Source organism: Sinohyriopsis cumingii, chromosome 15 (assembly GCF_028554795.1).
Source record: "Sinohyriopsis cumingii isolate HCF-2022 chromosome 15, ASM2855479v2, whole genome shotgun sequence".
NCBI classification, from domain to species: domain Eukaryota; kingdom Metazoa; phylum Mollusca; class Bivalvia; order Unionida; family Unionidae; genus Sinohyriopsis; species Sinohyriopsis cumingii.
In genome coordinates, this window is record NC_142975.1 from 80,094,368 (window position 1) to 80,113,138 (window position 18,771).

General features: G+C 34.6%; 1 protein-coding gene across 1 annotated transcript in view; it reads right to left on the reverse strand.

Annotated features, from left to right (window-relative positions):
• The window catches only part of LOC149782150 (NACHT and WD repeat domain-containing protein 2-like), a 43,722-nt gene that overhangs the window by 15,555 nt on the left and 9,396 nt on the right, over positions 1-18,771 (reverse strand). Inside the window, exons 5-8 of the mRNA XM_089933590.1 lie at positions 15,855-16,058; positions 10,416-10,548; positions 6,410-6,644; positions 3,985-4,144 (exon numbers count right to left, since the gene is read on the reverse strand). Coding sequence (XP_089789716.1) covers positions 3,985-4,144; positions 6,410-6,644; positions 10,416-10,548; positions 15,855-16,058 — 732 coding nt within the window. The remainder of the gene's footprint in view (positions 1-3,984; positions 4,145-6,409; positions 6,645-10,415; positions 10,549-15,854; positions 16,059-18,771) is intronic.

Below are 18,771 nucleotides of genomic sequence, written 5' to 3' on the forward strand. Positions count from 1 at the left end.
CAGTATTAATGGTGGAGGAAGAACCCGTGAAAACCCCAGAAAGAACCACCAACCCACGAGAAGCTACTGGCAAGCTTTTTCACATTCCCACATTGGCTGAATCCGAGACTCGAACCCATGCAGACAGAGGTGAGATGGCTGTGATCCGTAACGGAAAGCGCTTTAGACCACTTGGCCACTCGGGGCCCCATTATTTGGAAAAGGCACTTAGCTTATATTTTTTCAGTATGATATAGTCTATGATGTGCTCAAAGTGCCATTAAAAAAACAATTAACAAAAGCAGTTGTTTTTGCATTTGATGAGATAATTTAATTCTCATACTGTCACCCATTCAAAGATTATGTTAAAATTGTTGTCTACTTTACTTTGTTATAATAATCTTGCAAAATTTCAAACATCATACTTTCAGCTTAACAATCAAGAAGAAAACATTATGAATCTCAAATGGCTACATCTGCTAAATTCATCATCTAGACTAATGTTGGGAAGTAAATTTTCAGAAGATATTAACCCTTTACCTCATACAAGCGTCTTTGGACGCCTCTACTCCATTCGCATGGAAGCGCCTTTTGACGCCTATGCAAGATTCGCATAGAAGCGCCTTTTGACGCCTGCTGTAAACATCAGCCATTTTGAGATAGTTTTCGTAGCGCCACCTTCGGGGAAAACCCCCCTATTACATACTACATTCATTTCTGTGAATGACAATTACGTCAGATCACGTGGTCGCTATTCATGCACTGGTCGATATCTGCTATTTAAAGTAACTGGGTCGTAATCTCCACTCTCCAAAATGGCAGCCGCGGATTTCATTCAGTACGTACGAAGTTTTCACGATTAGAATAACAACCACGAAAGATTCAATAAATTAGGTAAAGGCTCTGATATTAATGTAGGCAGCAATTAGTTTTTATAAATTATCAAATTCAGATGACTTAGTGATATAGACGCACACGAAAACCTTGTAAATTTCGAGTATCGGAAATGGCAACTACGGTTGGTCACGCGGCCTCACTGACATGACGGTGAACGGGTTCTCTCAAGATTTCGAAGCACATAAAAAAATTCTTCTGTGGAAAATAATTACAAAGCTGTAACAATCGGACATTACTCTTAAATTTTTCCACATATAATATATGTGTACCAAAAATGTAAAATGGTTAAAATTGTTGTTAAACGTAACACTAAATTGCTTAACAGTTCACAGGCAGGATTTCATTCAGTACTTACGAAGTTTTCACGAGTAGAATCTCAACCACGAAAGATTCAATAACTTTGGTAAAGGCTATGATATTTATGTAAGCAGCAATTAGTTTTTATTGATTATCAAATTCAGATGACTTGGTGATGTAGACGCAGACGAAAAACGTGTAAATTTCGAGTATGGAAAATGGCAGCTACGGTCGGTCACGCGGCCTCATTGACATCACGGTGAATGAGTTCTCTCTCGATTTTAAAGCACATTAAATATTCTTCTGTGAAAAATAATTACACAGCTATAAGAATCGGACTTTACTCTTCAATTTTTCCATATATAATAGATGTCTACCTTAAACGTAAAATGGTTAAAACTGCTGTTAAACGTAACACCACTACATTGCTTAACTATTCACAGGCATGCCTATGCGGATGCGGTCTGCTAGGTAACAGGTGTTCTATTTATAGCGTGCTGCACTTTATCACTATGCTCTATGAGGTAAAGGGTTAATACCAGCAAGATTATTTTCTTTGGAATCTATCTAAGAAATACTTCTTACGTAATGGTATATTTACAGCTTGTATGGAAGTAAATATCCCTTTTGCTCTCACTCTCTCCTTCATTTATATAACAAAACAGTACAGGCTTGTCTAATGGAAGTAATTCAGATCCTATCCAGGTCAGCTGCCATGATGTGTCACTGGACGATTCACTCTGTGCCATTTGATAGACTACTGACTCAACCCTCATATCATGCAAGGTTTATGTTACATATAACAAATCATCTGATGATCAGTGCTTTCTCTGGCTAGGTGTCAAAAATACAGGATTTGAACTTCCATTAGACAAGACTGTGGTGTTTTGTTATATCAATGAAGGCAGTAGTGAGGGTGAAAAGGGTATTTACTTCCAACGAAGTTGTCACTTGGAATATCAGTTCAGTTTTATATGATAGCAAGGCTGACAAAAAGTTGTCAATTGACAGTTACATACTGACAGCAAGGCTGACAAAAAGTTGTCAATTGACAGTTACATACTGACAGCAAGACTGACAAAAAGTTATCAATTGACAGTTACATACTGACAGCAAGGCTGACAAAAAGTTATCAATTGACTTGTCTGAACAGTTACATACTGACAACAAGGCTGACAACTTGTCATTTGGCATGGGTAATAGCCATGTCATCTTTGTGATTGAAAATATATAACATACAAACTGTCATTATCGTAACTTTAAAATTCCTCTTCCACTCTTCAATGTAATTTTGAGTACATACTCTTATTTCTATGTACTTGTATTGGTAGCTTTTGCCATTCTAAAGACTTAATTTCCACCTAAATTGATATGTGGTGAAAAGGTAGTAATATTCCTAATGGTGATCCAGTGATTGCCTTGTAATGACTTAAACTTTCAATTCTTGATGTGCTATGCGTAAAACCAAACAACTAATGAATCGAGCAAACAATTACCATAAATGGAGTACTATATATGGTATCTGTCCACTTAATTTGGAAGTCATTTAAAATTTAAAGGTTTTTCTCAGACAGCTTTCCTCAGAGTACACTTAAATGTTAATTAAATGGCATGTTTTTAAGACATGTGGAATGATTTTGTCCCCAATTTTCAATCTACATCAAAAGAACCATGGAAATATATATTATGTGAAGAATTCTTAAGCCATCAAATAAGAATGAAAACATTCTTAGTTTGTTTGATCACAGCTTTATATTATACAATATCATATCCTTTTTATTTTAGTCTCTGTTTCAGTTAGATGCATAACTGATTCAATGGATCAAGGTGACTCAGAAGTAGTTGGGGCTACAAAAATGAAGAGGAAGAGAATCAAGGAGTATCAAAAGCAACAAATCGACTCAAAATAGATGGTAGTAAGACTGCTGTGTTATGAGCTAGAAAGAGGAACAATATAAATTCTCAGGGAGAAAAAAAAATACCATACACTGACACATAAAAAACACAACAAAAGTTCAACTTTTAAGCAAAAGAGCATTATGAATAACTGCTCTATCAATATAAGGTATCTGTCTTCCACATCTAAAAAAACAATAGACAACAGCTGACAAATGGCCAAAAGCTGACAACGGCAAAATATGTGGCAATATCATTGGAAAACAACTTACAATGACAAACTATATGATGCTATCAGTGGAAACAACTGACAATGGCAAAATATGTGTCAATATCAGTGGAAAACAACTAACAATGACAAAATATAAGACAATATCGTGGAAAACAGCTGACAGTGGCAAAATATATGACAATATCAGTAGAAAACAGCAGACAATGGCATAATATATGACAATATCAGTGGAAACAGCTGACAATGGCAAAATATAAGACAATATAAGTAGAAAACAGCTGACAATGGCAAAATATGTCAATATCAGTGGAACAATTGTAAGACTTTGTGAATCATAACTGATATAAAGTTCCCCAAGCATGAATGAATGGAACCAATCAAAATATGTTTTATGAACATATCAACCTTATTTAACAACCAAAATGTTGAAATGTATCTGATTTCCATGTTTACATGAAATATATGATTTTAATATGTCGATCTGGGCAAATAAATACTGTCAATTGTGGCAGTAAATTTAACTCATTTGAGGCAGTGGCTTCTAATTAAGTGTAATAACTTGTAACTTGAGTGGTATTCTATCAATTATTTTAATTAATAACATCATAGCATAGGTTAAATGGAAGTTAAACATCATGAATGCAATTAAACCTGAATAAGAATTCCTGCACTTATGAAAATACCTCTATATATACTTCATCCTGATTCAGGCGGTGTTCCCTCTGTACAGCTTTGTCAATCAGGTTCACCACACTGTCATAGAAAGTTGCAGCGAATGACTCAAAGTAAGTCTTATGGTCCTCTCTGTTTATGCCATCTTTATTGCTCCACTTCACCTGTGTTCTGTAAAATGAAAGTAATTATGCATATCTGCATGTATCTATCTCTATATATATACATGTATGTATAAATATTAAAATGCATCTATCTACTGATTATCCAAAAGCGGGAAAAGCCCTTGCTTGGCAGCCATGGTTTGGCGTAATGTGGTTTGGATTTCTAACATAACTTTAAAAAAAAATTCAATTATATCGCTACAATGTCTGCAGTGTGGCAGTTTAAAGTGATGTCTAGCACTGGGGCATCATGATGCAGACATGTAGCACAAATGTCCCACCCAGCCACATTATTTCCGACACCAGGCTGACCAGTCCTATCACGAACCTCTTAATGCTGAACGCCAAGCGAGGCAGCTGTTAGTGCAAGTTTTATAAGTCTTTGGTATGACTCGGCCTGGGATGGAACCACGACCTCCCGCATCCAAGGCAGACGCTCTAACCACTGGGCCACCGGAACGGTTGCCATGGTTTGGTTGATCAAGTAAGATTTTCTATAACTGCTCAAACTTTGGCATGAAACATGACGGGAAAAAATGGATTGTTTGAGAAGTGAACTTTTACTGAATTCATAAATCCATGAAGCTTCAAAATTTATTTATACATACTGAATGACTGGCAGCAATGAAGGCCATACATGTATAAAATAAAGCTTCATGACTTTAAAAATCCAGTAAAATATGGCATTATGTTCTTATAAATGCACAGCATGTAAAACTGTACTGACATGTCTTGAAATAAGTAACAAAACTGTTTAACCATAGTTTGCAGCTGTTGTCAAAGTGGTGAAGAATGGCATATAAGTACATACTTGTTCATTTGTTTTTTGTGAACCAATAATTTCAGGTTTCTGCATCACATGATGCAATTTTAACAAACCTAAATGCTTGTTACAAAGACATGGTAATATATGTACTTAACGTGCAATTTCCATGAAATTTTTGTTCTTGGAAAGTACAAAATATAGGAATCTTTTCTGCCTTGCTATCAGCATGATTCTAGATATCTTGTCTCATTTTTAAATCTAATTAAAACTCGTTTTCTCTCATTTTATAATAGTGTACTGTGTCATTTAAGTAAATATCAGGACATTAAAGATTAATTACTTTTATTTTATGCTAGGTTGAGAATTAACTGGATTTTATGAGAGAAATAATTGTGATCTTTCACTGGAGTGAGAAAATATAATTTTTGACACGTCATCAAATGACATGGATAACATTATAACCATGAACTTATTCTTAGATTATGGAGATGAGCGGTAAACAGGGCTGTCTCCAATTAAAAATGACACGTTCAAATCCAAGAAGGTACACTTTTATTTTTTTCTTACCATGCTATTTTACTTTGAACTGGGAAGGATATCAAGTGGAAATTTCTGTATATCACATCCTAAAAGTAATCATACTCATTAAAGTACAGAAATGTAACAAGAACAGCTTGTGAAACATCAAGCAACAAGGTCAGGACAAAACACATCTGTAATCCATACCTGCCATCTTTCTAGAGTTCTCATATACATTCATACATATATATATATATATATATATATATATATATATATATATAAGAGAGAGATTTAATTACCTGAAAACAGTCTTCTGACATTTTACTAAATAAGAAAATTACCACAAGACAACAGCAACTGTAGAATCTCAAGAAGTCACTTTATCAACAACACTCAGTTTCCTATTTATTTCAACAATTGAGCAGTCTGAAAGTGTGATTGCTGAAATAAATCCTGTCAAAATATAGTATCTCCGGTAATGTATCCTGCCTAGATCGGCAATTGCTAACATACTACCAGTGAAAATATAAAACTTGTGTTTTCTGAGTAACTGCTACATTTTACTTACCATAAACAATCAAAAGCTTAATGTAAATCAGTAACTAGAAATGTCATCATGCATTATAAATGTCACACCACCATGACTGAAAACAGAAGGACAATGATAAAACAGATCTCCTACCACAGTGCCTGAAACCAACTAAAACATAAAACCCAACCAATGTGTGATGGTCATACAGAAAGATAAGGGTAACACTGCATTATCATTGGTGGGGAATCAAACAACATGTTTTTTAAATCCAGAAGGACATCACTGCTTGATAATGCTGAATTATTAAACAATCTGCATAAATGCTATTACTCCTTCCTCCTCCATCTTCAGCCTCCATTTCTAAATTAACACATTTTGCTGTAATAGCTGGACACAGAGTTTTGACAAGCTCCAAGGAAACAATATGACTGAAACAAAAAGAAGGCATTTACTTTGTGATATTGAAATCCTCCAACTTATGAATGACTTTCTCATCTCTCAGACTGGACAGGATCTGCTGTGACTCTTCATCCACTTTATTCTGCTGAATCATGTCAATAAAGCGCCAAGCTTTCTGATGGTGCAGATTCTGTTCAAGATCCTCAATGATTCTGACAAAGCACAAACAGTGCTCTGCTGGGTCTCCTGGAAAATTCAGAATCCCATGGAAGATCTCATCTTCTGTGACTGAAATGTCAGATGTAGAAAATGTCAAAGGTTAGAGTGTTACTACAATAAAATATAATATATTAAAAATACTGAGGCAAAGCCAAACAGCTCCTTATATTGTAATGTGCACATGCTGATGAGAAACACTCTATAATCTTTGATCTTCATATATTTACATGAGTATAAATTTTCCTAGTGTTGTGGAAAAATAAACTTTCACAGTACTTAAATTAGTAGTTGGCAAAGGGGGTCCCTACTGTCATTACGGATTATTATTTGAGCGATTAGAAAGTTCATAGTTTGCAGAAAAATCAATGAAGTCAGTCCAAGGAATAAAAGTGAACTGACAGTACCAGTGTATATATAGATTAATCAAGGAATAATGTCTTACTGGTGTAACAAGCTATTTGGCAAATTTTTTAATCATATTGGAAAGTAAAATTGCTTCCAAACTGTCTTGGGAATGGTGCTGTATCTAATAATATCTTTCCTCAAATGTCTTCAAAAATGGATGAAGAAAGCTTTTACACAGATATGATATTTTTATACCACTTTCTTCCACTAATAATAAAGACAACCTGCATTCCACTCATCATATAATGTTCATTGCTTCCATAACATACAATTTTGGCAACTGAAAATGGGAGCCATAAGTTAGTGTTAGCATTCTGGAGTGATCTCCCATCAATATTCATATGCTACTATCGTCATAAATAAATGATCCTTCAAAAGAAAATAGAACTCATAAAACTAAATAAAATGTTCAACAGACATTACTGAAATAGTTACTGGCCAGAAATCAGCTGAGTGATGGCAGCCTGCACACTTCAGCAAGGAAAACCAATTGACAACACGGAGGCAGTTTTGACATCATAATGGCCTTTGCCCTCTGAGGGTCAATACTGTTCGTATTAATGGGATGGAAATTTATAAAAAATTTAAAACCGTTATCAAAGAAACCCTTTCCATTCCTGAAGCCATTTGCATCAATACAGGTTCAGATGCAGCACCAGGTACAATTTGTTATGACATTCGAAGCCATATATAATGGTTAAACTGGCCTACATATTGAGACCTGATACATTTTACAGCCATCAGGCGATGAATCATCTCCTTATAGGTAAAGCTGTCAATGGGTACCCACCCGTTCATAATAACCCGGGAAATAAAATTAGCTACAGGATACCCAATCAGTTCATTAAAACTGTTTTATAAAAATGTTTCTCTGAGTTCAGATCAATGATTATATCTGGCAATGTAAGGAGCAAGTGAGATGCAAAATACTAAGTACAGTTCAAGGCTCATGTCATGTGACAGTGGTACATTGTAGACCTCAATCTACTGATCTTCATATCTTTGATGCATGCGACAATTTGGCTATGTACTTAAACAGTTTTCTTATTTTCTATTTATAGTAAATGTATGTGATATGTTTCGTAGAAAACAGATGGGTTTCTTGAACTTGAAACCTTGTGTCACAGATTAATTATAGTCTGATACACAGTTATAGAGCAGACCAGTCTATATTGTAAAAACATGGTGCCAAATATTATCAAGTGAAGTGGACTTTATTGATGTGACTTGTGGATATTTATGACTGAAAAATGTTTGAGGAGAGGGATTTTGTTAAATTGATGAACATGTTGCATCAGGAAAAGGACAAATCATTAGCACTTTACGAATTCTGAAAGAGGAATTCTACAGTAATATAATACATCATTCAGAATTTATGAAATTGACTTTACGACCTTTGAGTGACATCTAAACATGTGATGTAGATTAATTAAAGCAAATGTTGTGTATAAATAATCTATCATTCTGTTTTGTGTCAGTATTTTCATACTAATCCACACTGATTTAGCCAATTTGTGATAAGAATTTTAATTAACTACAGATCCAGGTAAGTAGGAGAAATAAATGTACATTTTTCGTAGTTTTTTTTTGTAATTATGGCATATAATATATAGATCACACTTTTTATGCTCAGACTGTGCTTTTTTGTCACTTATGTAAGTAATAATTATGCTTATACCTCTCAGTGGGTTGACATATATGAACTTAAAACAAAGCAGTTCATGTTCACATTTAATATAATTTCCCATCTGATCAGGCGCCCGGGTAACCAAACATTAGGATCATCGGGTACCCAGTTGACTTTTTCTAAACTTTTGACATGTCTAGTTATAGGTGTTTTATACAGGCCATGTGCTAATCCTATAACGATTTCATCTATCTTTAATATTTCTTACATATGAGAACACTGGGGATCAGTGTTTTATGATCTTGTTAATGGCAAAAAACCATTAATATATTGCACTATGCTAATCTGGAACTTGTTTATTCTAGACTGAAACTAATTTATATCTTGCCTAAACTGTTTTATTAAAACAAACTTTTGTACACATTCTATTTGTAATACACATACGCAGACAAGTTTTATGAAGATATCTTAACATGTTATGGACATACGAACTGCACATTAAAATGTGTTGGATGAATAAACATGCTCACTCCTGGCTGCCATATTGGATGTAAGATAGCATCATTTTCATTTTGGACAAACTAGTTACTATTAAAAGACTTTTTCAGAAAAGCCTATGCCAATATGGCCATCCATTCAATGGAATTAGTGACAAGGTTTTCAAATATGTTCAAGAAAATATCAGAAGAGGTCTATTGGTGAAAACTGAATGTGATCACAACCATGAATTCTAGAAGAAAAAGGATGACGTTTTCAATACAGCTACCATGATGTCAATACAGGTTGTCAAATCAAAATCATTTTCATTCAGGACAAATTTGAAAGCATTAAAAGTCTTCTGGTGAAAACCACATATCAATATGACTTACATTTTGGAGGAGTAACAAACAAGAACATTTTAAAGATATATGAGGTCATATCAGAACCATTTTAATCCAGGACAAATGAGATATCATAATTATTTTTCTGGTGAGTACCCAAAGCAGATAAGACTTTCCATTTAGGAGGAGTGGAAATACCAAGGTTTTCAAGAAGACACCATGGTGGACATACTAGATATCAAAACAACATTTTGATTTACAGCCAATCAATGTAAAACAATCTTTTGCTTCAACACCATAATGTTAACTTGAATTTCCATGTAGCAATAAGATTTTTCATGATGGTCACTCTGGCAGCCGTACTGGACATCAGATTGGCATGATCCTTTTCTAATATATACTGGACTTTACGTGAAGTCAAGATTTTCAAGATGACAATCGTGGTACCATAAAAGATATCAGATCAACACCATTTTATTTTAGGGCCAACTAGGTCTCATAAAATGTTTATAGTGAAAAGCCCATACTAATTTGACCATCAATTCAGGAGAAGTAACTCTAACAAGATTTCAAACTGGCTGCTGTGGTGGACATCAACATCTGAGCATCAACATCTTCATTTAGGACCAACTAGATTTCAGAATGAATGTGTGTGTAGAAGTTTCATGGCAAACCTCCAAGTAGCTTAGGAGGAGTGGTGAGAGAAAAAAAAACTTGTGCTAATGGAGAGACAGATTTGGATGTCAGATGATGGACAGTGGACAACAAGGCATCCCATAAGCTGGTCTGATCTATCAACAGCAGAGCTAATTATACCCGTAGTAACTCATCAAAAGTAGAATAGACTTTAAATTGTTATGTCCAATAAATAGAAAGATCATAATCTAAATGACCATAATCTGGAAGTCCTGGACTCTCAATAAAAATACACTCACCATACTACATTAAGACATGGTCATGTTTTAACAATTAGTAAATGAAACTTACCAGACATGAAGTACTTGTGCATGACATCCTCTGTGATAAGACCTTTGTCAAAACACTTCTGGCTTGCAAATTTTAGGCTGTCTCTCAGTTCTTTGTAGTTTTTGTCCCAGTGCTGCTGTGCTTCTTCATTCCCCTGAAGTGAACAAAAGATGTACATTAAACAAAACACAGAGATTTTCTCCTACAAATTGCATGACCATTATATTATCACTGGGTATTAGACTGGATATGACTTGAAGAAATATGTGATTGCTACATGAATGATTAGAATGTCACTTGCTGCCTCAGGTATAAGACCCCTGTTGAACTCTGGATTAGATTTAAAGCAAGATGTGATTCCACTACATTCTCATTATGATTTCAATTCTTGCCTCATGGTATCAAGCAACTATTTATCTCTGGAATTGAAGGTCTTTCTGTCAGGATGTGACTGCACTACATGTCTCATTTTCACACAAAATTTAAAAAAATAAATATTTGCAAGATTACTGTTCAAAATTCAAAAAGATCACAATAAATGTGGCATTGAAAAACAAAACACTCAGCAGCATGCTATTCAATAAGAGCAATCTAGGATATTCAACCATGCAAATTTTATGACTCTCAACACTTCAGTAAGTACTGTAATGATGTACTGTTAGAGAGTATTGTTTCCAATTTTTCCTATCCATTCCTGTCAAAAAACTCTATTTTTGGACCGAAAATTTATTCAGTCTTTGGCACACAAAAAATGCTAGACTTTCATATTTTGTTTGCTCAGATCTTTATTTAAAAATTAAAATACCTTCTCCATCCTTTCATCAACAGTCAGGATTAATTAATTTTTATTTTACTACCACAGGATTACAAAAGTTATGTTAACTACAAGAGCGTGACACTGAAGAAACAGTAGCTTTAATTAGCATCCCTGTACTAATGTATCCAATCGATGGTTTTGGTTATTATCCCTGTGATAGTGTACTGTATCCATGGTTTCAGTTAGTATCCCTGTAATAGTGTATTCAATTCATGGATAGTCTCTGTGTGATACTGTATGCAATCCATGGTTATTATCCCTGTGATAGTGTACTCTATCCATGGTTTCAGTTGGTATCCCTGTGATAGTGTATTCAATTCATGGATAGTCTTTGTGTGATACAGTATGCAATCCATGGTTAATATCCATGTGATAATGTATTGAATCCATGTTTTAAATTAGTATCCCTGTGATAGCATATTCAATCTAGGGTTAGTATCCCTAAGAAAGTCTATTCAATCCATGGTTATTATCCATGTCATAGTGTCTTCAATCCATGGTTAGTAATGATGTGATAGTGTATTCAATCCATGGTTAGTAATGATGTGATAGTGTATTCAATGCATGGTTTCAGCATCTGTCAGAACAAGAAATGAAGCTGGCATATATATTTATTCAGGCACATGAACATTGTATTTGTCAATATTTACAATCATCAATACTGAGGGATGACTGATACAAACTAAGTGGTTATTTTGTTTTTCTTTGACATGGAAATCCTGTGCTTCTCAGAATTTATACTCATATCAAGTCTGATGACAGTCCAATCAGCAGTGTCACAAAAACTCATCTAAACATGCAAAGTCTACATAATCACTGAGCATAAGAAATAGGTCACAGTGAGCTAAATTTTGTATTATGATGTACTATTCTTCAGTTTATACAGTCAACAGCATCCCAGAATGCTCAAAGTAAAAACATGAGTATACAGTGACTTTTTGCATACTCATGTGCAGTACTCTTTTGTATGAATGCAATGTCCAACTTTCACAAGTCAAAATGTCACTGAAACACAAATATAAGTCACAATGACCTACTTTAGGCATGACTGTGTATTAGTCCTAACACTGCAAGCACAAACAAAACTTAAAACTACTGCAGTGACAACTTTATCAGAGATATCAACTTACACTAACACAACTGCCAATCATTTTGACACAACAGAATAAGCTCCCTTGAACTTCATACAGGCAATAGGGGTAAAAACTGGAAGTTAATTTAAGATTGGTGTATTACTTCAAGTTCCCAGATTTCTTTCACCTCATACACAACAAACATAAGCCTGGAATTTTATTTTTCTATTATTTATATGTTTTTAAAATCATCATCTTTTTTGCATTGTTCTAATTTGTTCCTCAAACATAAACAATGTTTCAATATAAACATAAAATAAGATGAAGAATACTGATGGCCTGTGGTGATACACTGAGTTCATAAATATTGTAAGAAACCATATCTGAATAGTGTTATCATAATCTGGATTTTGGATTATGTCCCCAACACATCAGGGATGATGGTCTGATGTTTCTGCATGAAACTGAAACCATCTTATATAATGAAACTGACAGGGATCTTGTGATCTCATATATACACATTTCTTGCCCTCCCTAACATCAATGACAGGGAAGCTGTTCACATCTATTGCTTGTTCTGGAATAGAATGAAGACTACTGGCAGGAAACCAAATAACATCTGACATACATTCAATCACAGACAACATCATCTCACAATGTTTCAGTATTGCAAATATGAGGCCCGATCCTCATATAAATACATATGCAAAAATTTGTGGGAGCTTTGTCTAAATATGTTGACTTGTTCTAAAAAAAAGTAGCATGGAGATTTCTCTGCAATCTTCAGCCATATTTTGATGACATATCAGTATCATCTGTAAAAAAAACAATTGAAGAGAGGATGCTTTAAATCAAATTTGATCAAATTTTATCAAGTTCTTTTGATAAGAAATTACATTAAGGTTTGTTCTACATAAAGAAATAACCACTATGTTTGACTGCAGTTCTGTATCAATTATTAAATTTTAATGACTTTCATACAAAAGATCCATCTGTTAAATGTGATCAAATTAATGTTGGTGATAAATGTTTTTTCTTTTTCTATATTTTGCAATAAACATGCATGCTGGATGCAGATTGGTATAATTTTTGCAAAATGAAAAGTTTTAAATAAAAATTCTTCGTCTAATTTTGTTGTATTGTTGTTGACCACTGTCTTGAAGTCATTGCAGGGTTTTTGCTATTTTTTGTTTAGGCAGCCATACTTAATAGTGAACAGTATTACTGCATGAACTTGAATGGCCTTCATGCCAGGCTGTGTATTATTAAATACGGTCTAAGTTTGTGAAGAGATTATCTTCCCAAGTAATGGCAGAAATATAAAATGGAAGAAAGGCATCATTTATATAACTTGAAAGGCTTTCATGCCAGGAAATCTTGTGTGAACATTTTCAAATACTGTCCAGCTGTTTTGGAGGAAAAGACATTTTAGCTTTAACTATTTTTAGAAACTCTGGGTAGCCATACTGGATGGACCATTAGCACCATTTGCATAGCCGGCAACCCTCCAGGCATGCAATCAGTGAAAATAGGGATAAAAATTAGTGAATTTTGACCTGAATTCGTGAAGCGATCTTCAAATCCGGGAAAATTTGTCAGAACAAATATTTAGCATGGTCTCCAGCTGATAAAGGTAGATTGTGTTCAACAACAAAAACTCACAATGGTTCAGCTTTGGTAGCTTGCAGGCCTACTGTCGATGGCTTAAAATATTCCAGAGCTGAAATCTGCTGCGAGTTCTTAATTTTACCAACCTCTATGTGCTTTTTGCTACCAATGTGCTTCCTCACATCATCTCTGCCACCATGCCCAATGCTAAAATTTGTGGCACACTGCATGCAAAAAGCATGATGTATATCGGTGTTTAATGGCTGAATACACAGACACTTTTTGGTATATTCCAAAAACTAAACTTCATGTTTTGTGCAATACATTTGTTTTTCCTTGGTGGTGAATACATTGTCAAGATGCATTGCCGAATGGTAATTCAAATCCAAGTTTGCGGCGCATGCACAGAGCAAAACTCTGGTTAGGCCCCAGTTTCTCTATAAAGCATTTGTAAAGCTACTCTTATACATATAGATTAAAATATGATAAAATGCTTGCTACTGGGCCAACTGTACCAATCAGCTATAGTTCCACTAATATATCGACCAGGAGTACCAGACCATTTTGACAGCTGCTGATATTATGAGTAGCAATTAACGGGAAATTGGTTATTTTTATTAAAGATTTAAAATAATTGAGAATTGGGGAATCCATGATTTTTTTGCATGCGGCATGAATCTGTGAATCACTGAAAAATTCAAATCAAAATCATGAGGGTTGACAGCTATGCATTTGCAGAGATCTGAAAGACCTTAATGTCAATATGCTTTATGTCAAATCTTGTCCAAATTCTGTGAAATAATGTTCTTTAAATACTTTTCTATATTTGATGCTTGATTTTGACATCATACTGTAAAGCTACTGAGAGGTCTTCATGTGAGGATGCATTCTATCTAAATTGGTCCAGATTTGTTTAGCAGTAATTTTAGAAGTGGCTTATAATGTTTTCTTTTTCATAGCATTGGCAGCCATATTTGATAGCATATTAGTATCATTAGTATAATCTGAAAGATCTTCATGCCAAAATGCCATATGTAAAAACGCTGTCAGTAAAATTTAGTTTCAGTCAAATTCAGTATAGTGGTTGGCAAGTTGTTTTAATTTTTTTCTCCTAATGCTAGGAACAAAAGCCGATGCAGATCAGCATCAATGGAAAAAATAGCCCTTGTAGGTCTTTCTGTCAGGAAGCTTTCTTTCAAATATTATCACATCTGTTAGGTTTGTTTGTTGCTAATTTTAGTAAAAGGCAACAATATTTTTTGTTGCTGAATGAAAAGACCTCAAGACAAGATGCCTACTTTCAACTTCGATTGATTTCTTTTCAGTAATGAAGCATTTTCTTTAGTAACAGTGACCATATCTGTGGCAAGTCAGGATCGAATTCTGCAGTTTAGTGAAGCTTTATGCCGAGATACTCCTTGACAAATTTATTTCAAACCAATCCTGTAATTATTATCAAAAAGTTTAAAACAGTGAATGTTGGTAGACAACAGACTGATGTTGCACAATGGGCATGGGATATTACCATTAGCACACATGACCTTACGGCTGGAGTGCTGACAATTTGACCCGAGTGGCCAAGTGGTCTAAAGCGTTCGCCGTTACGGATCACTGCCATCTCACCTCTGTCTGCGCCGGTTCGAGTCTCAGATTCAGCCAATGTAGATATGTGAGAAAGCATGCCAGTAGCTTCTCGTGGGTCGGTGGTTCTTTCCTGGGTTTTCCCGGGTTCTTCCTCCACCATTAATACTGGCCGCCATATATGGCCTATCGTGTGCTGAAAAATGGCGTTAAACCCCACAACAACAACAACAACAACAACTGACAATTTGAATGGTCATCATAAAATCTGATCAAATCTACAGCTGGTCAGTCAATAAATGTGTGTTGACATATTCCCATATATGTATCACTCTTTTTATGTTCACTGCATGTGACACAAAATATGAGGTGGAAACTTACCATTTCTTTGTATCCAGGAATAACAGAGCTGATTGGCTGTAGTACATACATAGGGGGCACAATGTTGTCATCCCTTTTGAACCAAGTTAGAAGCTGAGTTACATCCCTTTGTGACTCCCTCAGTGCTGACAAGAGAATATCAAACTCAGCAACATGGATTGTTGTCTGCAGTGGTTTATAGCCATGTTTTTGGTTCAGAAAGGTCTGAAAAATGAGTACTTAAAATAGAATCTCAAAGAATATCTGTGAAACACAAAATGTTAAAAAGTGTAAATCATATTTAAGGGTTGTTGCATTACAAAATACATGGGACCCAGGGAAGGCACTTTTAAGGTGGGGTACCCACCCATAGATACAAACACTATAAAATCAAAGTAACCTGGCTTATATTTTTTTTTAAACTGCCTTCCCTGGGTACCATGTATTTTTAAATGGAACAGCCCTAAGTTACTAACACATATGCAATGATCGAAGACAGAAAAACTAACATGTTCCATTTTAACAATAAAAGAAAACAAAGGAAGAAGATATCTGGACTCAAAACATTTCCACTCTGTATCTGGTAGTAAGAAAATGTTATCACATGACTCTCAAACACACAGAACACTACAACTTAGTAACAGCCATTCATATATTTTTTCTTCCTCTTTATTATTCATCCTTTCTTAGTTAACATGTTAACACCATTTAGTTATTATGTTAACACCATTTAGTTATTATGTTGACACCATTTAATTGTTAACACCATTTAGTTATTATGCTAACACCATTTAGTTATTATGTTAACACCATTTAGTTATTATGCTAACACCAATTAGATATTATGCTAACACCATTTAGTTATTATGTTAACACCATTTAGTTATTATGCCAACACCATTTAGTTATTATGCTAACACCATTTAGTTATTATGGTAATACCATTTTCCTTCGTTCAATCACAGTAATACTGACCTTCAATCTTTTTACCCCAAAATTAAAAAACTTGTCCCTTACTGCAAGTACAAGTCAACAACAAGTATTAGGCTAGATCTATGATGTAGAAGTTATTATGCTTAAATCACCTTCTTCTTAAGTCAGATCTGTGAAGTAAAAATTTCACCTTCTTCTTTTGGTCACATTAATCTTGACCATTTACCTCCAAACCCGAATGGTTCTTCCTTATCCCATGTTTAAGCCATCTACAAAGTTTGAAGACTGTAGATGAACTTGGGAACTTAAGTTATTGTAATAATACATTCTCCAGCTTTCAATCACTGAGACAGTGACGTTTGATATCCAGTCTGATATATTCAGCATTTTGATTGGACAGAATATGTTAGAAATGTTTTGATTTAAGTTTTGTTATGGATGGGCCTGGTTTGCAAGGTCATTCATAAGAGCATGGGCAAGTTGATCATCAGATGTGCACCATTTTTTTCAGAACCAATTATACAATGCAAGTAGTATTTTAGTATCAGAAAACAAGATAATGAAATTATTTATTCAAAAGGATAAGTGATAAGATGTTCTTCTTAAGATTAGGACAATAGATGCCATCATGGACGTCAGATCAACAACATTTCCATGCAGGACTAAGTACATATTGTTATTATATTTCACTGAAAAGCTGATAAAACCTGCTGCATTTCCAAGATGGCTCTCAAGACAGCCATTCTGGGGGGGTTCAATTGGCATCATTTTAATATCAGGTATGTGCATGAAGCATTTTAGTTAAAACTCTGTGTCACTATGAGCATCCTTTCAGGACAAGAAGTCATAACAAAGTTTTAAAGCTTACAACCACAGCAGCCATATTGACTAGTCATATTGACATCATTTTCGAACCAACTACATATCTGAATGAAAACCTGATGTCAATACAACTATCTATCAATTTACAGCCATATACATATCACAGAAACTCATTCAGTGAAACCCCATATGGATATAATCAAATGTTTACGAATAACTATAACAAAATATACAAGATGGCTACAGTGTTGGCTATAATGTACATCAGGCAGACACCATTTGTACTTAAAGCAAATGAGATGTCATAAGAATATCTGAGGTTGGTGTCATTTTCACACTGGATCTAGAAAAGAAAGGTTTTAGTGAAAACTCCATGTCAGTATAAGCCTCCTTCCAGGACAAACCACAGCAACATTTTTAAGCCAAACAGAATGGTCATATTGGCATCATTTTCATTTAGGACCATTTTTAATACATTCTGCAAGAAGTATTATAATGAAAACCTTGAAAGCAAGTACAACTGTTTAGAAGAAGCCATAATAAAACATAAGAATTTTAAGGTGGCCCCCTTAATAATATTTGATGTGGTCTAGTCAGACCATTTTCATTTTCAACAAATTATATACAAGAAATGTGTATGTGGAAACTCTATGTCAATATGAGAATCCATTCAGGAGGAGTTGCCATACCAAGAATTTCATAATGGCTTCCATGGCAACCATTTTGTGAGGTCAGATCAGAACAATTAACATTTAGTACGAAGGATATATAATAAAACTAGTTCACTGAAAACCCAGTCTGAAACAATTATTCAGAAGGTATAACAATAACAAGATTTCAAAGATGGCTTGCTTACCCACCATGTTGAAGGAAAGATCAGCATGGTCTGGTTTGGTGTTATAATTTTTATATGCACATCCACACATGAAGATTATGTCAGGTTGGCTCAAATGGAGTAAACTGCCTTACCACGTCACAAAGACCATATTCATTGTTAGTTTAAATCTTGACAGCATCATTACAAAATAATTGCATTAAAAAGTACAAACCTCAAAAAAGTCAACGCAGGTATTACCTGACCCATTTTTTACGTGAAAGCGATCTATCACTTAAACATAGAACCTGCTAACATTTAAACTGTTATGAGGAGATTTGCTATAGGCTATACAAAGAACAATGATCC